This window comes from Delphinapterus leucas, chromosome 6 (genome assembly GCF_059928025.1).
Source record: "Delphinapterus leucas isolate spDelLeu-1000000601 "Yukka" chromosome 6, BTC_Dleu_Yukka2, whole genome shotgun sequence".
NCBI classification, from domain to species: Eukaryota; Metazoa; Chordata; class Mammalia; order Artiodactyla; family Monodontidae; genus Delphinapterus; species Delphinapterus leucas.
This window is the reverse complement of record NC_143134.1, coordinates 105,568,824-105,592,396: the sequence shown is the minus strand read 5'-3', so window position 1 is coordinate 105,592,396 and position 23,573 is coordinate 105,568,824. Positions and strand designations below refer to the sequence as shown.

The window sequence follows — 23,573 nt, the reverse complement described above, 5'->3', positions numbered from 1 at the left end:
TTCCTTCAGTTCCTCGCCGGCATGCCAGCCCTGGCCCTGCACGGAACCTGCTTGCGAGGAATTGTGGCAGAGCAGCCCCTGATTGCTTGGAGCCTTGAAAGTCCCCTGGCTCTTTCAGCAAGAGGTGGGATGACAGCTTTCACATCATTGCCAAGTTCCACCTTAGAAGACTGGCTTTGCCTCCCTTCCCAAGCCCCTCGCCGGAGCAGGGCCTTCTCTGCCAGGCCTTTCCCTGGGGCTGCCTTTCCCTGGGGTGTGATGGTCACCTCTTTCTCCTGGGTGGGAATCCATGAGCTGTGAACCTCCAGCTGGCATCTTGCTTCCCTTCCAAGGACTGTGCGGGAGGAGTTGTGCTTCCCATAGATTCCAGGTTCTCTAAAAATAGTCAAAATAATGATACCAGCACCACCACCACCTGTGTCCTAAGTACCATGTTGTCAAGACTCAATGAGCGAATGCAGGTAAAGCCCAGTGCCTGCACAGGATAAGCTCCCCTCAAATGGTAGCTCTGGTTATGTGAGTGGTCTTCAGTATCCACATGAGTGTGTGTGCTCGTGGGTGAGACTGGTCCTTGATGGCATCTAAAACTCTCGGGTAGCTGATGGATCTGCCCAGATGATGAACCCTTTCCAAGGATCCAGAAGGTGGTTTCTTTCCTGAGAATCCTGGCACGTGCTGGGTGACAGTTTTAGCCTCCGCCCCCCCACCCCACTCCCACCGGCTGTGCCACATTCTCAGTCCTTCCATAGCATGCTCTCCTAGCCCGGTTTTTGAACTAGCCTCTGAATGTGTGTTTAGTAAATTGCAAACGTTCCGAGTTGCTTAGTCCTACCTCCTGACTTTTAAAGGGGCCCCTGCTAGGGTAGTAATTGCTCCCAGGCAGGCTATTGCCAAAAAGAGTAACACTTAGTTTCTGCAGGGAGGCCACTGTGAAGCAGGAGCCCAGCTGTGGCTCGCCCTGGTCACAGCAAAAGGGGAGAGCGTTCGTTCAGGTGCCCATGGCCCCCATGAGCATGCTGTCCACAGGAGGCAGACTGGGCTTCCAGGGGCTGGCTCTCCTTATCATCCCTGCCCCAGGTGGCCAAGGGAAGGGCCCGAGGAGCTGGGCGGCGACTGACCAGCGCGGGAGGGTCGTCAGTTGCCCTCTGGCTCCACATGTGGCCATACCAAGTTCGGTGCCTGTATATCGAGGATGTGCATGGTTCGCTGGATCTGAGGTCAGCCTGTTCCGCCGTTTCATAAGGGAAGCAGTGATCAGCGAGCATTTCCTTAGCCCCTGCTGTGGGATAGGGCACACGTGACGGGCTTTGAGAGAGGTCAGTAACCATGCTGGGCAGCGCTTCAGGCACTTGACCATGCATACAAATTGTCAGGGACCTTGTCAAGTGCAGAGTATAATTCAGCAAGTGCTGCAGTTATTATGGCCTCATAACTATCCCCAAACCAAGAGGTGTGCAATAGCCACAGATTCTGCTCAGCCTTGCTGCGGATCAGGAAGTGGACAGGCCACAGCCGGGCAGCTTGTCTCGGCTCCGTGATCCTCAGGTTACAGCTGGAAGACTCAGTCTGGGCACCGGAGCCACTGGGAGGCTTGTTTTGTCTCATGTCTGGAGGTTGGCATTAGGCTGCTGGCCGGGGGCCCCCAGCTCTTCCCTGCACGGGCCTCCCTGTGCCATCTTCTCACAGAGCTAGTTTGGGCTTCTTCTAAGCATGGTGGCTTAGAAAGGGATTCTGAGGGCATGGGTCCTGGGAGAGAGACAAGTAGAGCTGTATTCTTTTTATGACCCAGCCTCAGAAGGCAGGTTCAAGGGGAAGGAAATAACTCTTACTTCCTGTATCAGTTTCCTAGGGCTGTTGTAACAAATGATCGTCACAACCTTAGTGGCTTAAAACAACATAAATTTATTCTCCCACAAATCAAGGTGTCGACAGGGTCATACTCCTTCTGAAGGCTCTAGGAGAAGATCCTTCCTTGCCTTTTCCAGCTTGTGGTGTTCCTGCCATTCCCTGGCTTGTGGCAGCATCCCTGCAGTGTCTGCCTCTTCGTCACTTGGTCTTCCCTGCATGTCTCTGGGTCTCACATCTCTCTCTCCTTTCTCTTCTATGGATGCCAATCATTGGATTTAGGGCCCACCCTAAATCCAAGATGATCCCATCTCAAGATCCTTAATTACATCTGCAAAGACCTTATCTCCAAATAAGGTCACATTCAACAGGTACTGGGGGTTAGGACTTGGACATCACTTTTTTGGGGGGAGAGACACATTTCAACCCACTACAGCTCCTGATGGAGAGTGGCAAGGTTCTAGGAGAGCATATAAGACTTGGAAAATTTGGGATGGGGACTGCGATTCTGCATTTCTCATAAGCTCCTAGGTTGTTGATACTGCTGGACAAAGATACAGGCTACTGTTCTCAAATCTCAGTCTACTGAGGAGGAGGGAGGAGTAAATAGCAAGCTAGGTACCATATTAATACCAAAACCACGTAATATTTGAATAACACACAGCATCTACTATGTACAGTCACTTGACATATATTAGCTCCTTTAAACCTTCACAGCCACCTTTTAAAAAGGTTTTTGTCCCTGTTCACGGATGTGAGGCTCAGAGAGGTTAAATGACTTAACCAAGGTCACACAGCCAGGAAGTGGTGGAGCCAGGACTTGAACCCAAGCAGAGCTGGTTCAAAATCCTTGCAGTTACTACTGCAGTCCCCTGCCTGGGCTGGGACCTCGGGAGGGAGCCATCAGCCCAGGGGAGGAGAGCCAGTGTGGCTGCAGAGAGGAAGTAGCTGCCTAGCTGGGCCTTACAGGGTATTCACTCAGGCACCTGAGATTTGCTAAACGTGTGTGTGTGCCTGACGGAAAAGCAGGAGCCAAAAGACACGTGCTTTCTGCCCTTGTGTAATCTGGTTGGGGTGTTGACTGTGGACAATTATACCAGGTAGAGAAGTGAAGGAACGGATCTTCAGGGAGGTACTAGCAAGAGCAAAGGCACAGAGACATGGGCTGGGGCTCACAGGTGTGCTGAGGGGAACCTGGGGACTGACCGAGAGGAGAGGCAGGGCGAGGGGGCATGGGGCGCGGAAGGAGACCCTGGCTTTTCCCAGGCCTCACCGATGGCTGGACAAACCTGGAGAGACGCATAGCACTTGGACTGATTGCATTAACTCCAGAATCAAGGAGCTGTTTGCTGTAAGGCAGACAGAAGGAGACCAAAGCTTTCAGAGGTTGGGGAGTCCAGAGGCCTGGGTGGGGCTGTGTACTAGAACTATTAACTCACACCCTTTGGGGGACTTTATTTCCTTTTTGTTTATTTTTTCCAGCTATTAAAGGAATAGATTCAATATGTAATACACACACAAAAACATGCGACAGTAGAAGGACCCAGATATCCTACCTTCCAAAGACAACCTTTGTTAACATCTTTTATTTTTTTACATATAATTCGCATACCATAAAAATCACCCTTTCAAAGTATGCAAATCAGTGAAGTACATTCATAAGATTGCACAACCATCACCAGCATCTAATTTTAAAACATTTTCATCATCTCCCCCACCCCGTGCAAAAAATTCCTGTACCCTTTTAGCAGTCACTCCCCATTTCTGTCTCTAAAGATTTGCCCATTTGGGGCATTTCATATCAGTGAATCATAGAATATGTGGCCTTGGTGTCTGACTCCTTTCACTTAACATAGTGTTGTAGCATATATCAGTAAATTCCTTTTTATAGTGAAATAATATTCTGTTGTGTAGCTATAACATATTTTGTTTGTCCATTTGTGAGTTGATGGACATTTGGGTTGTTTCCGTCTGTTAGCACCTTGATGTAGCTTCTTTTATTCCTTTCTCTGTACACTTTTACACAATGATATTATACAGTATATACTAATTTGCATCCCACATTTTCACTTGCGTTTTCCCATGTGATTAAAAACTTCTCATAAGTGCAATTTGTAGTAGCTGCATGATAACACTCCGTCTTCTGGCCGAATTATAATTTACCTAACCATTCCCTTGAAGTCAGGCGTTTAGTTGTTTCCAATTGAAGTAAGATTTTAAAAGGAGCAACAGATGAGAGAAACCTCAGGGGATCTTTCCAGAAGAGCTTAAATCGCCTCCCAGCCTATCTGTGCCAGCAAGCTGCCGAGCCCAGAGAGGGACGAGAATGATTTATCCCAAATTACTAAGAGACAAGGATTGGACTGGATGGTGTAAAAAAGATTCTTCTCCAGGGTGGCATAGCAGATCTGCCAAGGGCCCAGGCCCGCTCTTCCCCAGACCCCCAAATGTCAAGGGAGATGTTAGCTTTATATCATGCCCCCCTGGCAAATTTTTACATTTCTTTTTTGAATTTATTTTCTTTACCCTCAACAACATAGTCTTCATATGCAGTCTGGAAAGCAGAGAAAATGAATAAAGAGCTTGAAATTAAAATTGCCTGGAATTCACCTCTCAGAGGCAACTCCTGTGAACATTTTGGCATATTCCTTCCCAGTCTCTTTAACACATTTGAAGACCACATTAGTTGGGCAATTTTAAGATAACATTAAAAAACCTGAATTCACAAGTAAAGCATGACCACTGTAGGAGATGTAAAAAATCCTACACTAAGGGAAAACCTCATGCAGCAGTCTAGGTGTCTGTCCTTCCAGAGTGTTACGCTCACAGGGCATAGGATGTGGACAAAAATAGTTCAGCAAAGTTGGGGTCAGACTATTTGCTTTCCGCCATCCTCCATAACATCTTTCCATTTCAGAAGGACCTTTGCAAAATATTAAGGTACAGAGTGGTGTTATGTGATTCCATTTTTTTTTAAGAAGAGAAGTATATTTGTACATACTTACATATGTGGAGAGAGTTCCTGGGAGGATGCCCAAGAAACTGTTCATGGTGGTTACTTTTTTTACAAAACTTATACAGTTATACAATTTTTTTTTTTGCTGTACGCGGGCCTCTCGCTGTTGTGGCCTCTCCCGTTGTGGAGCACAGGCTCCGGACGCGCAGGCTCAGCGGCCATGGCTCACGGGCCCAGCCGCTCCGCGGCATGTGGGATCTTCCTGGACAGGGGCATGAACCCGTGTCCCCTGCATTGGCAGGCAGACTCACAACCACTGCGCCACCAGGGAAGCCCTACAGTTATACAATTTTTAGAGATTACACTCCATTTACAGTTATTACAAAATATTGGCTATGTTCCCCATGTTGTACAATACATCCTTGAGCCTATCTTATACCTAATAGATTGTACCTTCCACTCCTCCACTCCTATATTGCCCCTCCCTCTCTCTCCCCACTGGTAACCACTAGTTTGTTCTCTATGTCTGTGGGTCTGCTTCTTTTTTGTTATATTTACTAGTTTGTTGTATCTTTTAGGTTCCATATATAAGTGATGTCATAGATTTGTCTTTCTCTGTCCAACTTATTTCACTTAGCATAAATCCCTCCAAGTCCATCCATGTTGCTACAAATGGCAAAATTTCATTCTTTTTTATGGCTGAGTAGTACCCCACTATATATGTGTAATGGTGGTTACTTCTTAGTCTCAGTCCTGGGGCCTGTGACTTCAGTAGTCTGGGGGCCTGAGACGTGTTTTTAAGGGAAGGGAGCTTTGGGGAGGCAGGATTTTTACAATTTGTGTATATACCCATGTTTTACTGTTTGCCTATTTCTATTAGATGCAATTTTAAGTTTAATTGGAAAAAATAATTATATGTCATTAGGTATTCTGCAACGTTATTGTTTATGACTTTATAGCATCACTGTATGGATATACCATAGGGTATTTGAGTGATGGATTCATAGACATTTAAGAGGGGGGGGTCCAAATTATTTTTGAAACTTTTTGTTTTGCATAGTCTTGATGATTTTCTTGGGGTTAATTCCTAGAAGTAGAGTTGCAAAAGTTTTGTACCACTTTGTCAAATACTTCTTAGCAAGTTTGAACCAAAGTGTGCTCCAGCTGGCAAAATGCCAGATGCCCTGTTACACTTTCTCACCCAGATGGGGTGGTGAAAGCCTTTTAGTGTCTGGTTCTTTTTGGCTAGCCATGAGTGCCACCGTGTTTTGAGTGCCACCCATGTGGTAAGCAGAATAATGAGCCCCAAAGATGTCTACATCCTAATCCCCAGAACCTGTGAATATGTTAGGTTATATGACAAAGGGGAGTTAAGATTACAGATGAAATTAAGGTTGCTGATCAGCTAACTTTGACGTAGAGAGATGATTCTGGATTATCCAGGTGGGCCCACTGTAATCACAAGAGGCCTTAAAAGTGGAGGAGAGAGAGGGGCTTCCCTGGTGGCGCAGTGGTCGAGAGTCCGCCTGCCGATGCAGGGAACACGGGTTCGTGCCCCGGTCCGGGAAGATCCCACATGCCGCGGAGCGGCTGGGCCCGTGAGCCATGGCCGCTGAGCCTGCGCGTCCGGAGCCTGTGCTCCGCAACGGGAGAGGCCACAACAGTGAGAGGCCCGCGTACCGCCAAAAAAAAAAAAGTGGAGGAGAGAATAATTAGAGAGAACAAGGAAGATGGCTGTATGAGAAGGATTTAACCCGAAGATGCTGTCTTTGAGGATGGAGGAATGGGGCCACAGCCAAGGAATGTGGGTGGCCTCTAGAAGCTTGGAAAAGGCAAGGCAATGGATTGTGTCTTAGAGCCTCCAGAAAGGAACTCAGCCCTGCTGACACCTTATTAGTCCAGTGAGACCCATGCTGGATTTCTGACCTTGAGGACTGTAAGATAATAAATTTATGTCCTTTTAAGCCACTAAGGTTGTGATAATTTGTCACAGCAGCTATAGGGTACTAATACAGTCCAGTACATACTGTATCCCCAACACCTAGCATAGTGCTGGCCCTGAGGGAGGTTCTTGGTTCTTGTCTAGATGGTTCATTATATTTATCATTTGCCCAGTCGCACAAGATACAAAAGTAGTTTTGCAGTTGCCACATACATACCACTGGAAAACGAACCCACTAAGTTGTGTTTCTGATTTGTTTGCAGTACATTTTGTCTGTAAACTGAGTGTTTATAGTCAAAATACTGTGTTACTTGGGTTATTTCTGTTTTCCCCTTCACCTTAGTTCTGTTATTGATTTGAAATAGGTTCATTTGTTTCTGCTGGAATTCAGTAGGGCTTCCCCACATCTTTATTGATTTAATTTTACTTTTTGAATAACAAAAACATCAAAACTACCTAAAAAACGTACTCAGAGTATTACTTCTCCCCCACATCCCTTCTACCCACCCCCACCACTCCTCGCAAGACAACTAAATAAGCTAATTTCTGGCTTATTTCTGTTTCTTTGTGCAAGAATAAGCAGATACATGTATATGTTCTTTTGCCTTTCTTATATAAAAGGTAGTATGCGATAGATATTCTTTTTCAGTTAATTTTTTAAAATTTAGCATCCTGGAAGTCACTGCACGTCATTGCACAGAAGTCTTTGTCATTCTTTTTTACACCTGCATAGTACTCCACGGTGTGGCTTTGCTGTACTTTATTCAACTGCTGTCCTCTGTCTGGGCGCTTAGATTGTTCTCAGTATTTTACAGTTACAAACAATGATGCAGTGGGTAACTCCATGTATATGTATTTTGTCACTTTGGGAAGTGTATCTTCAGGGTAAATTTCTAGAGTTGGGATTTCTGTGTCAAAGGGTAAATACATATATAGTTGGTCAATATTGCAACATCCCACTCCATAAGAGTTGTTCCATCCTGAATTCCCACCAGCCTTGTCTGAGCATGCCCGACAGGTGCTGTCAAGTTTTTAATTGTTTCCTATCTGATAGGTGAGAAAGGGTATCTTGATGTAGCTTAATTTGTAATTTTCTTATGAGTGAAATTGAACATCTTTTAATATGTTTATGGACCATTTTTATGTCTTCTTGTAACTTGGATGTGTCTTTTATTATCCTTCTGTTGTCAAGATTTTGGACTTTTCCCCCTAAAATTTAAGAATTCTTTATATATTAAGGCTTACTAGCCCTTTATCTGTGACATGTATTACAAATGTTTTCTCCTTGGTTGTCATTTTCTTTCAACTTTGCTTATAGAGGTTTTTTTTTTTCCCCAATGTGCAAGTTTTTTTAATTATCATTTAGTTTAATTACCAATTCTTTCTTCTGTTGAATTTGAGGTCTCTTTAGAAAACCTTTCTTAGATATAGAGCATTTTATCCATTTTTTTCTCTTAACACTTGTAAATACATTTTTCTTTTTAAAGCTCCGATTAGCACACTGGCCCTGAACTCCATGCAGATCTGATTTACTCTTGTGTGCAGAATAAGATATGGATCAAATTTTATCTGTTTCCAAACGGCTACATAGTTATCCTAGTGCTATGTATTAAAAGCCCATCTTCACCGCAATGATTTGTGACGCCACCTTTATCATGTACTACATTCCTGTGTGTCCTTGGGCCTATTTCTAGCCTGTTTCCCTGTCTGTCCATCTGCTCACGGGTCAGTCCCCCACAGTTTAATTGCAGAGGCTTTAGAGCAGGATTTAGTATCTGGTACCTCCTCTTGTAGCAATTCTGTATCAGGGTTTTCACAGCTGTTCTCGTAGTTTGATTTTTTAATTAAAAATTATTAAAAATTAACAGATTCAGTTTTACAGTAATTTTAGGTTGATTAAAAAAAATTAAGCAGAGGGTGTAGAGTTTTCATATACCCCTTCTCCATCCGCCCTTTTCACACACAATTTTCCTTATTATTAACATCTTTCATTAGTGTGGTACTTTTATTACAGTGATGAGCCACATTATGATACATTATTATTAACTAAAACCCATAGTTTACATTAGGGTTCACTCTTGGTATTGTACATTCTATGGGTTTCAACAAATGTATACTGAAATGTATCCACCATTACAGTATCATAGGAATAGTTTCACTGCCCTAAAAATCCTCTGTGTTCTGCCTGTTCATCCCCCCATTCCTTCCCCAAACGCCTGGCAAACCACTGATCTTTTTACTGTCTCTATAGTTTCGCCTTTTCCAGAATGTCACGTGGTTGGAATCATACACTATGTAACCTTTTCAGATTGGGTTCCTCCATGTGCAGTTTTATTTTTTCACATGAACTTTTTATGTCAGCTTATCTAACAAAAGCTTGGTTGTGTTCTTATGGGGATAATGTTAAATATTCAAATGAGAGAGAATTAACATCCTAATGATGCTGAATCCTTTCCAACGACAGGCCATCTCTTTTTTTTTTCTTTTCCTATTTGTTGAGTCCATTTTGAGTGTTATAAGTTTTCTTCACATGTGTGTTGCACATTTCCTGTTAAGTTGATTCCTGTTTTCTCTCTTCTGTCACCATTATAAATGTAGAGTATAGAGCATAGAGTATATACTCTACCTCTTCTGATTGGTCACTCTGTGTATATGAAGGCTTGAACTTGAGAACTCACTGATTTTTACAGGTCTGTGGAACAGCACAAAGCACGTGAGAGGGCTAGTTCCAGGCCAGCTTTACCCCAACTTACCAGGAGGCCTCAGACCCATGACATATTTTCTCTACCCCTCACCCCAGTTTTCTCTCTTCCAGAATGAAGGGCTGGATAAATGCGCACCATTTCCCAGAGTGAAATTCCAGCCAAAACTAAATTGTGGTTTGTGTTTTTACCTCTTTCCCTCACTTGTGATTGACAAATTGGATGTTTTTTTCCCTGCTGCAGTGCAGAGCCAGGCTGCAAGTACCCAGCCTCCCTACATGCCCTGGCCTTGTCAAACTAGACCTTTACATAAATGGAAAATGTCTCTTGCCTGTCTACAGAAACCAGAAAGGGCAAGGGGACTAGCTTGCTTGTTCGTATATTTGTTCATCCATTCATCTAATTGTTTATTCACAAGTTACTGATTCTGTCAGGCATTGGTGGGGTGCCTCCCATGTGCCATGCAAGGGGGGTGCAGGACTCTGGCCCTGAACTCAGTGCTTACAGCCCAGCATGGTCTCGAACTATGATGAGAGCTTTGGGGCTGGTACTGCAGAAAGCTCTTTCGGACAGTGCTGGTTTAGAGTGCCTTTGCATCATCTGAGTTGATATGTTGAGTAGGCTGGTACAAGTCTGGGGCTCAGAACAGCAGTTGGGCTGGGTTCATATCTTGCTCTGCTATTTGACTGGTGGGTGTCCTTGGGCAAGTGACTTCACCTCTCTGAACCTCACTGCCCTCATCTATAGAACAGGCTAGACCATTCCATGCCTCAGGTGGTGCTTATTAAGTGTAGAGCCAAATTGTACGAGGCCACTGGCCTGAGCGAGGTGCTCAAGGGGTTCCATAGCTGTTATTCCTCCTGGGTTTGACCGTTGTAATTGCTCTGATGTGTTTACTTGAAAGCCAAACTGTCCTGTGAGAAGAGCTCAGGAGTGGCTTCTCTGCCCTCGTTCCACCATTGACTCAGAGTATGACCTTGGGCAAGTCCTTTCCCCTCTCTGGGCCTCAGTTTTTCCACTGATGACCTGGGGGTTAGAGCAGGCCTTCTTTGAGGGCTGCCCATGTCCTGAATAGAGTAAGCAAGGACTGACAGTGGACGTGTTAGTGTGGGAAGAAGGAACCAGAAGGAAGTCAGAATGCACCAGGTCCGCCAGTTCCATCTGTGGCATGTCCGAGTGGGTTCTGCCCTTGTGAGAGCAACGTTTACCAGAGAGGGTTGTGTGATGAGCTCACCCAGACCCAGCCCTCACCCACAGCTTGCTTGTTCTAGGAACCTTCTGAGCATTTACCTTGACCTTTTAAAAAAAGATACAGACAAGGTTTACTGACTTCTGAACTGTTGGAAGAAACTAATGTTATCTCATTAAAACTGCATTGCTCACCAAAAAAAAAGAAAGAAAGAAAACAAGCCCATTAAAGTTTTAAACCTGACATGGAAGACTATTAAAGATTCATAATTGCAATAAAACTCTTCAATAGAATTTGAATTTTCGTTGTGGTAATGCTACAGTCAGCGGAGTCCTCATTTGAAGCCGCAAAATCCATTTCAGTAAAGTCTTGGGAAGGTGGTGAAGAAGGAGGCCCTGGCCCAGCGAGGCTCCCACTGGTGTGCGCATCCAGAGAGGATGGATTCCTGCCTGCCAGCTCAGCACAGGGGTCGAGTGGTTGGCAGGTTTCTCCCCTGCCTCCCTCTGATGTGAGAGCTCAGCCCTGCTGCCATCCTTCCATGGGTTCTTTGGGCTCGTTTGTTCCTTGCAGCAGGCAAGAACAGAGCACCTACTGTGTGCACGGCAGAATGCCCGGGCCTGAGAGGTCATGTCAGAGGTGGAAGGATAGGCTGGTTTTTCCTCGAGGAGGAGCCAATACCGGTTCGAGCAGAGGTTTGGCAGGCTGGCAGAACGAAGGCCAAGTCCCAGCTCTTGTCACTTCACTTGCTGGCCTCAGCCCCTCATCTGTAAGATGGGGATAACAGTATGTGCCTCGTGGGTGTGGCCATCACGTGTGAGTGTTGACACGGAAGGTGGAAAGGCGGAGGGTATGGCTTTGAGAGACTCAGAGGAGGCAGAATTGCAATATTTGGTTGGTGAGTGACCAAGGGTCACTTTAAGGGTAAACATGGTTTTCAAAAACGCAGCTAACATTTATTGAGGGCTTACTGTATGCTGGATACTGTTTTATCTGCTTTGTAAGTGTTCATTCAATAAATATTCATTGAGCGCCTACCATGTGCCAGGTGCTGTTTTAGGTGCTGGGGATACAGTGGAGAGTGTATTAACTCATTTAATCCTCAGACCTATGAGGTAGGCACTGATGCTTTTCCCATTTTCCAGAGAAGGTAACTGAGCCACAGAGAGGGCAGGGAAATTACCCCTGGTCACAAAGCTGGGAAGTGGCAGAGCCTGGAATTAGATCCCGAGGGCAAGACCCCTGGGTCTGTGCTCAGTAACCACACAGCAGATGGCTTCTCATTTAGTTGGTGTGCCACTCTTCACAGATGCTGGTCTTATCCCGTTTTGAGGGAAGCAAGGCCTAGAGTGGTAACATTATTTTCCGCAAGTCTCTTAAGGAGTAAGAGGGGATCATTACCAAGGCCAGCTCACTCCTAAGCCTGCTGAGCTCTTTCCACTGCTCCAGGGGCCTCAGACCCAGGGGGAGTGAATTCCTGCTTCCTGGTGGTTGGCTGGCCAAGTTCAGGGGAAAATCAGTGTCCTGTCCTCGTTAAAGTCCCTTTCCTCTCTCCTCGGAGCATCCCGAACCCGAGCCTGTCACTCGATGGCTGTGGATGTTGGAGGAGTCTTCCCTCTGCCTTAAAATGAAGGGCACTCCCGCGCTCCACCCTCTGCTCCTTCATCACTGGTGATGAATAGGACGCCCGTGGTGACAAATAAAAGAAAGCCTCCTTTATTTGTTCATCCTTCCACGTCCTCCCCATCGGCGCCTGTCGGAAAGCTGAGCAAATGTTAGACACTCAGCCCACTCTGCTCCTGTCTCTCCCTTCTCCAGGGAGTCGTGTCCTGACAGCTCTGGGCTGGTGGGTGTTTTCTTGGTTAATCAGCCTCAGGGTCTGGGCTTTGCTGTTGCCTCGCTCTGTGGTCCCTGACACGTCCCTGTGCTGCCTGTCTCCCCATATGTAGGGGACCTTGGGAGGCCTGACAGTAGCCACGTTTTCCTTTTTCCTTTTTGCCTTAAATCTGCCCTCCCCCTCCCCCTCCCCCGCCCGGGTTATCTAACTCAGAGCTGGCTACCGTGGGAAGGAGAGAGTAACATTTCAATGAATGAACATGGAGAGCTCTTAGGTGTTTTTTGTGTGGGGGGGGGGGGAGTGCTTTAGGAGAAGAGCCAGATGAAGACCTTTAAACACTCCACCTGGACTTCACGTTGCACAAACCAAAGGAAAAGGGGAAGTGAGTGGAAGTGGGCATGGGAGAGTAGAGAGGAGGGGTCTCTGCAGTTCCTTCCCGTTTACTAAATGCCTTCTGCGTGCCAGACACTGTGTGGGATAAAGGTGGCACAGGGTTGGGGGAGAATAGGGGAGAGGCTGGGCTCCAATGCGGGCTCACCGTCCACGTGTGACCATGACCTTGAGCAAGTTGACATGTCAACCTGTCCCCGCCATTTGGAAGGGAAGTGAATGAAAATCTCTCGAAAGCCTCTCGAATATCAGGCTCTGTGCTGAGTGGTCCCACTTGCTTCTCAGAGACCTGGAAAAGGCGGGCAGTGTCATGTGCCTTTTACAGACGAGGAGTGTACTGGAGCGGTGCAGGACCGCACAGCCACTGTGTCATGGCTGCCTGGCTTCAGAACGACGGGCATCTTTCTGTTGGACCGTAGGGACGGGACTCCACAGCCTGCTGGCCTGGGGCTGCTGTGAGCAGCACGTGAGACACTGGATTTATTTGAACGTGGCTTGTGAATTCTGAATGACAGTGAACATGCAGACGCCTGTTCTGACAGGGCTCCCGGACCTCGGGAAGCTTTTCAACAAGTAGAGGGAATGAGAGAGAGAGCTGGACACAGAAATGGGAGTCACTCAGACCAAGTCAGATGCTGCAGAGGGCTGCGTGGAGACAGCCCCGTCTAGAGCTTCAGTTTTAAAACAGGCTCTGAAGAAGAAGAAAGATAGGAGAGGATGGAAAGAGATGGGGAAGACGGGCTCACGTACCCCCCCCATTAAGTTGGGGTTTCCAGAGTGTGACTCCTACTTCACACCTGTTCCCCAAGTGGATCGCACATGAACCCCACACTGACTCACAGATCGGGTAGGGATTCATTCAGCAGACTTTGGGGGGGAAATGTGATTAGCACATTTCATGGATGTTAATGTTTACGAGGAGGCTGCAGTAAATGTGTGCTGGTGATTCACAGCACTGCATAAATAACAGGTGCCCAGCTCAGGGAAGGGAGAGTAACTGAAGTTTGGAAACGAGAGCACTAAATCGGTACACACACCCCCAAGAACCATTGCCCCCAGAGGCTACTGACACCCCGACCTCAGTGTTGCCAGATTTAGCGAATAAAAATACAGGCCACCATTTAAATCTGAGTTCCAGCTGAAAAGCGAATACTTTTTTTAGTGAACATACGTCCCATGCAATATTTGGGACATTCCCTGCTTCTCCAGCCTCGCTGTGAGGGGCCAGGTAGGTGCTTGTAGAATTGAGTTGCTTCCCCCAGGCCTGGACCTGTAGGGAGAGGCTTGCTCACGAAAGGATGCCCTCACTTATCTGGTCTCTCAGATGTTACTTCCTTTAATTAAACTGCTGGGATGAAATAAAGTGTGTGGGAAAGACTAAAATTGACTTCCTTAGCTTAACAAAAGCCAAAGCTATTGAGAGGGATACTTAAGGAAACAGAGCACTTCAGCAGATGAAAAGTACAGCCTGGCTCCAGCTCGGATCTGTGGGGGGACAACCAGGGGCAGAGGGGAGAGGTAGAGCCGCTACTCAGGGAGACTGTGATGATGTGGGCCGAGGGGGCCGTCCTTGCCTTGAGAGCATCCGTCCGCTCTCAGTAAGGCCCGAATGCCTGCCTGCTAAGCTCTCCTTTGACACAGCTCTGCTTCTCACCATTGGGGAACACCAGCTGGGAGAGAGGCACAGTGGGAAGTGGCGAAATCCATACCTCCGCGCACAAGCACTTATTGAGCACTTGCTGTGTGCCAAGCCCCGAATCAGGTGTTGGGTCTCGCCTCTAGCTCTTTTACAAGGAAACCAGCTGGGGTTGCCTAAGTTCTCAGGGACCCCAGTTTCTCAACTAGGGAGCTCAAAGATGCAGAAAGAGAGAAAAAATTTGTTGATACTGCTGGTGGCGTTGGGAAACACATGCTGATGACTGTAGAGATTTGGAGGGCAATCCTGGGCTAGGATTCCCCATTTTACACCGGAGGAAACTAAGGGACAAAAGCTCATTGGGGAATTTGCTTGAGCTCATGTGGCATGAAAGTAGCAGAGCCAGGATTTGGACCTGAATCTGATGGTCTTTGAAACCCTTAACCATAGCGTTACGCTGCCTCCTGGATTGTAGGGGTTGTTGAGGTTTTTAAGCCGGGAAGGATATCCTGAAAGCAAAAAGTTGAAGAAACATTAATCGCATGCTAGGTCTGAGGCCAGTTTAGAAGTTAATGCACGGAGGAGGATGCCAGCTCAGGAGCTCAGGTATGAGCAGGTGGGGGACCCAGGTTAGGGGACCGATGGGAGAGGAGGAAGGTGAGACTTCCTGGAGAGTCTACTCAGGGAATAAAGGCAGAGTTTATGATGGGGGTGGGTTTTCAGAGCTGGATGCTGCAGGCAGGGCTAGGGAGGAATGGCAGGCTTTGGACATGCTGGATCTGAAGCCCGACAGCAGCCCAGTAGTAGAATGCACTAGGGCCTTGGGACCTGACCTGGGTTTACACCCTAGCTGTCCTCTTCACTAGCTCTGTGACCACAAACTATTTACTTAACCTCTCTGAGCCTCTGTCTTCTCTCTGGTGAGATGCAGAGCAATGACACCTACTTGGCAGGATACTGAAGATATTAAATAAGGAAAACTATGTAAAGGGACAGACAAGGTTCTTGACATACAGTCAGCGTCTGGTTAAAAGTGGTTTGAAACTTGGGGCCCCAGGCTGGTGTCATGTGTTAGTCCCCACTGAACTGCAGCAGAGATGGTCCTGGAGCTAGGAATGGAGGGGCTGGTGTCTGACTCTTCATTCATTTGATGAATTTTTATTGCATTCCCACTGTGTGCCGGGCCTTGGGGACATAGCGTGGAGAGGCTGGTGGGAAAACCCAATTATAGCACAAAACGGAGCCCGCTGAGCAGCCTGCGAGCAGGATGTGATCTGTCTGGCTGTGCGTGGTGCCCCAGCTCAGAGGCTGGCACGCAGTAGGTGTGCAGGAAATGTTGAATGGGGTTGTGGAGGCAAAGATGCAGTGGGCCTTCTCTGAGCACATCAACGCTGGTGCAGAGGAGGGTCGGAAAGTCTGAATTTGTAACCACTTTCTGTTCTGGAAACTCCCCAACAGCAGGTGAGGAGTTAAAGAAAAGATGAGAAACTGGGGACCAGGGTTTCAGTTCTCAGCCTCATCACCACATCTTATTCTCTTTTTCTTCCAAATTCCCAATTGGCTCACCTTTTCCAAATTCTGCTTTGAAAAATGCTGGAAAACACCCCTGGGGGTGACCATGTGCCATCAGCAGGCTGGGACGGGGGGAGAAGGAAAAGCAGCCAGGAATAATTGGCATTATGGGGACTTCCCTGGTGGTCCAGCGGTTAAGACTCCACGCTCCCAATGCAGGGGGCCCGGGTTTGATCCCTGGTCAGGGAACTAGATCCCACATGCGCGCTGCAACTAAGGAGCTGGTGAGCCGCAACTAAGGAGCCTGTGAGCCTCAACTAAGGAGCCTGCCTGCCACAACTAAAAGATCCCACACACGGCAATGAAGATCCAGTGTGCCGCAATTAAGACCCGGCTCAGCCAAATAAATAAATAAACACATATAAAAAATAAAAAATAATTGGCATTATGGGGCTGCCCTTCAAGGCCACGGTGGGCTTTGACCCTGGGCAGCCCCCTCTGGTCACCCATCGGTGAACAGAGGAAAAGCACCGAACCTCCGAGTTTAAACATGCTGCATGTCCTTCTGACATGCCCCAGGTCACACTGCAGCAGTTTCCCAGCCAACCTCTTCTGGTTTTGTCACATACTTATGTTTATTGGAAGGCTAGTGTTTTCTCTCTGTTTTTACTCCTTTCATTAAAAAAGATGTTCTTATATTACAAAATAAAACTGCCTTCTTTTTTAAAATTTATTTATTTTATTTTATTTATTTTTGGCTGCATTGGGCCTTCATTGCTGCGTGTGGGCTTATCATTGCAGTGGCTTCTCTTGTTGCAGAGCACGGGCTCTAGGTGCGCGGGCTTCAGTAGTTGTGGCACGTGGGCTCCGTAGTTGTGGCACGTGGGCTCAGTAGTTGTGGCTCACAGGCTCTAGAGCGCAGGCTCAGTAGTTGTGGCACACGGGCTTAGTTGCTCCGCAGCACGTGGGATCTTCCCAGACCAGGGGCTTGAACCCGTGTCCTCTGCATTGGCAGGCGGATTCTTAACCACTGCGCCACCAGGGAAGCCCCCGAACCGCCTTCTTGTCATAAGAATCCAAGCAATGTATTATTCCTTTAATGGAAGGCTAGTTTTCTCATTTATTGCTTTTTTCTTGAGTAACTTAAAATGAGGTTTACACTTTAAGGTAATATAAGAATGCATGCTTGTAAAAATTTTACAAGCTTGTAAAAAAAATTTTAACAATGTAGAAGTGTGAAAGGAAAATGATGGAACTCTGCCTTCACACCTCATCCTACCCCCAATTCCACCCCCCTCCAGGCCTCTGAAATGGCTTTTGTTTTCTAGATCAGGGGACCCTTGGGAATCTCATAGACACATCCCTCAAAGCCATTGCTAAGTTGAGGGGAGGTGGCCCTTTCCAGTGACAGGAACATGAGTTGAAGATCAGGATTGGATAGTTGGTTCTACCATTGATTTGCTGTGTGACCCTCAGGAATTCACATAACCTCTTCGAGCCTCCTGCTGTATGACCCGCATAGACTCTCTGAGGCTCGGTGACCTCCTTGGTAGGCTACCCAGGAGGAGAATTGGGATCGGGGCTCTGAAGCCCTGATGTTCGGTGTCCTGCAAACAGCCCAGGTGACTGTGTTGTGTTGTGGTCTTGGCAGGTTGGGGACCAGATTCTGGAGGTGAATGGGCAGAGCTTTCTCAACATCCTGCACGACGAAGCGGTCAGGTTGCTCAAGTCATCCCAGCACCTCATCCTGACAGTGAAGGATGTCGGGAGGCTGCCCCGTGCCCGAACCACCGTGGACAAGACCAAGTGGATTGCCAGTTCCAGGATCGGGGACACCGCCACAAACTCAATAGGGTGTGGCTGCCCTGCTCTCTCGCTCTGAGCCCCAGGACGCCAGGGCCATTTCTGAAAGCCAGTAACAGCCCTTCCCACCTCTTCGCCATGCACCATGCCCTGACCTGTGAAGACTGCACTGATTCCCAGAGCCTGTGGTCCCAGCCCCGGGGTCCCTTCCGTTTGCCGGGCAGGACCTCGAGCACATCCCTTGTCCCCTCCTGGCCTTGGTTTCCCTTGGAAAGCTGAGCCACAGGATCTGGCTCTCCCGTTCTTTATTTGCCCCCCAGCAAATCACATAATATACTTTTTGGCCCTCAGTTGCTTTGTCTGAGGAGTGGGAATCATAACCCCAGCCCCCATCCCAGTTGTGTGGTTGAGGATCCCATGCGTCACTTGGGTGAAAGGGCCTTGGGAGTCATAAAGTGAGATACAGTTGCCAGGTGGCTGTGCAGCTGCTAATAATGTAAAGTGTCACCTTTGGACTTCCATCAGAAGTCTCAGACTGGCTGGTGGCCCCCAAGCCAAACACACCCAGAGCATCTCTTTCTCCCTTCTTCCTCTCTTCCTTTCACCTGCACAGTATTATAATTTAAAAAAATTAGTTACCAACATTTAAAAGGTCATCTGGTTTCCCATGAAAAAAAACTGGATTTCTGGCTGCTTCTTGAAAATCAGGGATCCTGGCAGCTTGAGCCCCCGTTTTTTTGTGAAAATAGACTGGAACCAAGCTGCACCTGCGCATTGCACTTCAGCATCTCCAGTTGACCTCATCCCCACCCTCCCTAACGTTGGCCTGACCCCGAGGCCACGAGGCAGTTGCCATTTCGTCTCTCCTCTCCTTGTTACCTCCCTGGCCCCTGTAGGGTTGGAAACAACTCAGGAGGCCACCTTGCATGGTTTTAGAAATGCCATCCACGTGGTTGGTCAGGAGGACAGAAGCTGCCCGTCTGTCCAGGGGTTGATACTCCCTTGAGTGGCCCCGGCGAGTGCAGGCCAGAGTTCTCCCAAAGCTTTGCTCATCCCGCAGCAAAGCAGCCGTTCCCTTCCCCGTGCCTGTTTGAACTGCTCAGACATGAGGCTGAACATGCTTTCTTTCTTCATAGCTTTCCTGGGGATCTCACAGCAGAGGGGACCAACAAGGTAGGCTGCTCTCTGTCTGGGTGTCTTCAGCTTCTTCACAGCTCCCCATGCGGGGAGCTCTGGGCCTGGCAGGGTGGGCTGAGAGACTCACGGACACGATCTCATTTCATTTGGGCAGCCCGCTGACTGTCCATCCTCCAACCTACACACGTCTGTGAGTGCCACCGGGTTCTGGGTACTGCCCTGGACACCTGGGTTAACGGCACGAACAGAACAGATCAGGTGCCCACCCTGGTGGAGGTTATCCCCAGTGAAGGAGACACACATCAAAACAAAACAAAACTGCACATGTTTCTAATCACAAAAGACTTTCAGTGCCATCCAGGAAAGGTGCTGTGTCTGATGAGAGAGAATGACAGAGATACCTAGTTTAGATTGGGGGAGAGGCCAGAGGGAGAGGGCAAAGGCTCTCTGAGGTAGTGACACGGTGTCTGGGCCGTAAACTGAACGAGAAGTGGAGGTTAGTGAGATCAAAGTCTGGGCAGGAGCAGGAGAGGGATGACGTAGGCAGAGGGCACAGCATGTGCCAGAGCCCTGAGGCAGGTGCCACACTTGGCTTGTTGGTGGGAGAGCCAGATCACACAGGACTCAGTGGGTCGTGTCAGAGGTTTGCCTGCTAACCTAAAATGATAGGTTGCCTCTGAAGGGCTTAAACAGGGGAGCAAGGTGAGATCTGTGTTTTCCTCTCAGCAGCTCCGTGTAGGTGACAGAGAGAGGCAGAAAAGACAAGGAGGGAGACCGGATGGCGTCTTAGACACAGCTGACGGTGGCAGAGGCAGTGCCGGGAAGGGTGGAGTGTGTGGGTGCAGATCTGAGCTATGTTTTGGAAATAAAATTACTATTATCCCCATACCAAGAAAGATATTTCAACCTAGAGAGTAAAATGGGCACCAAAATAATAATACTGCTTGACTCTGAATGGTCACGAGGCTCTGAAGAGATAACACATGTAAACGTGCTACATGAGCCGTGAAAGCACTTTGCAACTGCACGAGGCCGCGTGCTCTGGGAACATACCGGTAACATCTGCAGTTTTCCCATGCGGGCCGAGACCTCAGAGGGACCCACCCCATCCCTCGGCAGGGGGGTCGCTGGCTGGGCCTGGCCATTTGCCTCCAGAGCAGCTCCGAATTCCCAGGCCTCTGTCTTGCTGTCTTTCAGCTGGGGTTTTACAAGGGGCCGGCCGGCTCCCAGGTGACCCTGAGCAGCCTGGGGAACCAGACGCGGGTGCTGCTGGAGGCGCAGGCACGGCACCTGCTGAGCGCGCAGGAGCATGCCACCATGGCCTACTACCTGGAGGAGTACCGCGGCGGCAGCGTGTCCGTGGACGCCCTCGTCATGGCCCTGTTTGAGCTGCTCAACACCCATGCCAAGGTGACCCGCGCCTCCTCGGGCGAGGCGGGGCTGGGGGCGCCTGGCTTCAGCTCTCAGGGTCTCCGCATCCTTCCCTGCCGCCCTCTGTCCCCCACTCCTCTCCTGAGAGCCCACAAAGAGTCAGGCCCAAACTGAACCCCAGGCGGAGGCTGGTGACCGAGACAGACCCCGCCCCGGGGGAGGCCGCAGACTCCTGGGGAAACTGTCAGTTAAGGTCCCCTGTGATTGGGGCCCTAACGCAGCGGCTTGCCATGCTGAGTGTACATTCAGAGTCGTCTGGACCGCTCTTAAAGAGCGAAGCTCGAGCCCCACCCCAGGCTGGCTGACCGCACACCTCTGTGGATGGGAGGCGGCCACCAGTAATTTTTACGAGCCCCCCAAGTGACTGTGCCGTGCTGCCCTCTTTGAGAACCCTGCTCTAGTGGAAGTCTGTTTGAGGTTCAAAAGCTGCACGGAGGAAGAAGTGATTAAATCCACTGGGAGTAGTTACATTTGGGAAGACTTAACAGAGGAAACGCAATTTGGAGAGGAGGGGGAAGGGACAGCCAGGGGCTTCCTGTTCAGGGACTTGCAGCCGTACGTGCAGGCTGAGATGCTGAGGAGGAAGTGGTGAGATGGAGGCAGGGGTCAGATGATGCTGGGCCCGGCCTCCAGGCGAAGGTGCTTGGACTTTTCTCCTAGCACAGTGGGGAGCCACGAGGGTGAAGGAGGGGAGGCCAGTGGCCAGGTTTGCATGCGGGTCACTTGGGGTGGCAGTGGGCCGTCCCACCTGCTGGTGGAGCTCCCCACTGAGTGCCCGCCTTGTCCCTGCCTCCAGTTCTTGCTCCTGTCTGAGGTGAGAGGTACCATCTCCCCGCAAGACCTGGACCGCTTCGACCACCTGGTGCTGAGGCGGGAGATCGAGTCAATGAAGGCACGGCAGCCCCCCAGCCCTGTGGCCGGGGACACCTACTCCATGGTCTCCTGCAGCGACACAGGCTCATCCACGGGCAGCCACGGCACCTCCACCACTGTCAGCTCAGCCAGGGTGAGCTGCCCCTGCCCCGTCCCTGGCTTGCTGGCCAGCAGGGGCGTTAAGATAACGGCTTTGGAGTGAGACCCATCCAGGTTCGAATCCCGGCACTGGGCGTCTGTGCTGGGATTCGAGCCCTTGCCAGCTCTTGCCTTTCCGAGCCTCAGTCTTTTCACCTGTGAAAACCTCCTAATGGTTGGGTGCCTGCTGCACGCCACGCATGGGCTCTAGGACACAACCGGTGAACAAGGCAGCTGTGGCCCTGCCTCAGGTGTCCAGAGTCTGGGGGATAGGGTGCAGGCTCGGGGAGAAAGGTGAAAAACACAGGTCAGGAGACAAATAGAAAAAATAATGCCAATCCATGCGAGGATGCCACGAGAGACCACACAGCGCAGTCGTGGTCGTGGTCGTGGTGACTGGGATCTTCCCTGAGACACACCCTCCTGATTCTCTGGAGCCCCAGAGCCCAGCCTGACTTTCTCCCAGACTCGCCAGCCCCTAGAAAAGCATCTGGTCCATCTCATGGTGTGACTCTGCCCCCAGCATGCTCAGAGGCAGATTAACCCCGGGAGGCCTTGGCAAGGAAAGGGCAGAGGAAATGCCTTATTATCCATCATGGGGAACAGCCAGTTATTAAGGTCCGTGCCTTGGGGAGAGCCGGAGCTGGAGGTCACGAGAGCCAGCTTGGCCCCATCCTCTCCTTTCCTATCTGTCGGTCATTCAGCACCTCTCTGCTGCGGAAAGGGAGTGGGGAAGTCGAGTTCCTTAAACACCGTTACTCCCAGACACTGAACTGGGAGCTCTTACGGGTGGAATCTCTGTTAGACTGTGTTCGTTGTCCTGTTGGGGGAGCAGGAGGTCTGAGAGTGCAGTGACGTCCACCTGCAGACACAGGTGGTAAGTGGGCACAGGTGAGCTTGCAGCCACCAGGAAACAGCCCTGGAGCATGTGTGCCTTTCCCTTGGGGACTCCAGCTCCCAATATAGCTTTTTTTTTTTTTTTTTTTAGCTCTGGGGATCTGAGTTTCTGGGGAAACTTCTACTCCTCTACCTCCTATCCCTACCATCCCAAGTCACCTTCATCCCCCAAGAGTCCTCGTCCTTCCTGGGGCGACCAGGAAGCTGCCACATATTCCTCCTGGCTCTGGACGCAGCTGCAGTGGAGGCGATGTCATGCTTCAGGATGAGCAGATCACTTCTGGGGCAGGGAGGAGGCTGCCTCCTGCCTGGGGCTGCATGTTTGGCTCTGATGTAGCACACAGGTGATGAGCTGGTTTCAGGCTGCGGGGGCCGTGGCCCGAGGGTTTATTTCTCTCTGGGTCCAACTCCACAGAGATTGGCGTGATGATGGCCATGTGTTGGCTTCACATCAGTCACTGCTCTAAAACTTGGAGGGTTGCCGACTCTAATTCTGGGATGGTCCCTTCAGAATCAGGGATGAGAAATCCAGTGGGTGGGATGGGGTGTGTTCTAACCTGGGAGGCAAGAGGTTTAGGTTAAATCACCTGAGGCCCTGGGTGGCCCTGGCCACGGCAGCCCGAGGCCCTGATGGCAGGCCAGGCTGCAGCACTAAGACGCCTCAGGGCAACTGTTATACCCAGGAAGGGCTCTGGGCAGGGGTCCTGGCCCCAGCTCAGCACTGGCTTCCCATGACCCTGTCCCAGCCCGGGGGTCTCTCCTGCACCTGGGGAGCGCTGACCCTGGCCATCTGAGCCCCAGCTGTGGCAGTTGACCCTGCCCTGCCGGAGAGACCCTCTCTGTGGATTGGAGCGCCCTGGGAAAGGCAGACTTCAGAAAGGCCACAGGATGATTTTGAGCAGGGAGTTTATGGGACAGATGGAAGGGGTCTCCCAGCTTCTGAAGTGGGAATAACCATGAGTCTGAGACCCACTGGATAGCTCGGGCATGTCAGATCAGGGCTAACCAAGACCAGGGCGAGCCCTTGGAGGTGGGTACTAAGAGAACATCGTACAGGCAGGAGAGGCAACGTGGAAAGGCTGCCTCCATCCGCAGTGGCTCCATCTCCCTCCTCGCGTTGGGGCAGCCGTGCTGCTTTCTGCAGCTGGTTGGGAGGAGTAAAGGATGAGTAACATCCCAGACGTGCTGCCCACAGCCCGAGGGCAGAGGAAACCTCTGTTCTTCCTGACCTGTCCCAGCCTGGCCGGAAAAACCACCCTGTATCCGGGGCCTTGCAGGCACTTGGTGG

General features: G+C 49.6%; 1 protein-coding gene across 4 annotated transcripts in view; it reads left to right on the top strand.

Moving 5' to 3' along the window:
* Nucleotides 1-23,573, top strand: part of WHRN (whirlin) — an 88,528-nt gene that overhangs the window by 48,239 nt on the left and 16,716 nt on the right. For all 4 annotated transcript variants that reach the window (XM_022578938.2, XM_022578937.2, XM_022578936.2 and 1 more), the window contains exons 4-7: nt 17,658-17,860; nt 18,946-18,982; nt 20,144-20,356; nt 21,174-21,383. In XM_022578938.2, coding sequence (XP_022434646.1) covers nt 17,658-17,860; nt 18,946-18,982; nt 20,144-20,356; nt 21,174-21,383 — 663 coding nt within the window. The remainder of the gene's footprint in view (nt 1-17,657; nt 17,861-18,945; nt 18,983-20,143; nt 20,357-21,173; nt 21,384-23,573) is intronic.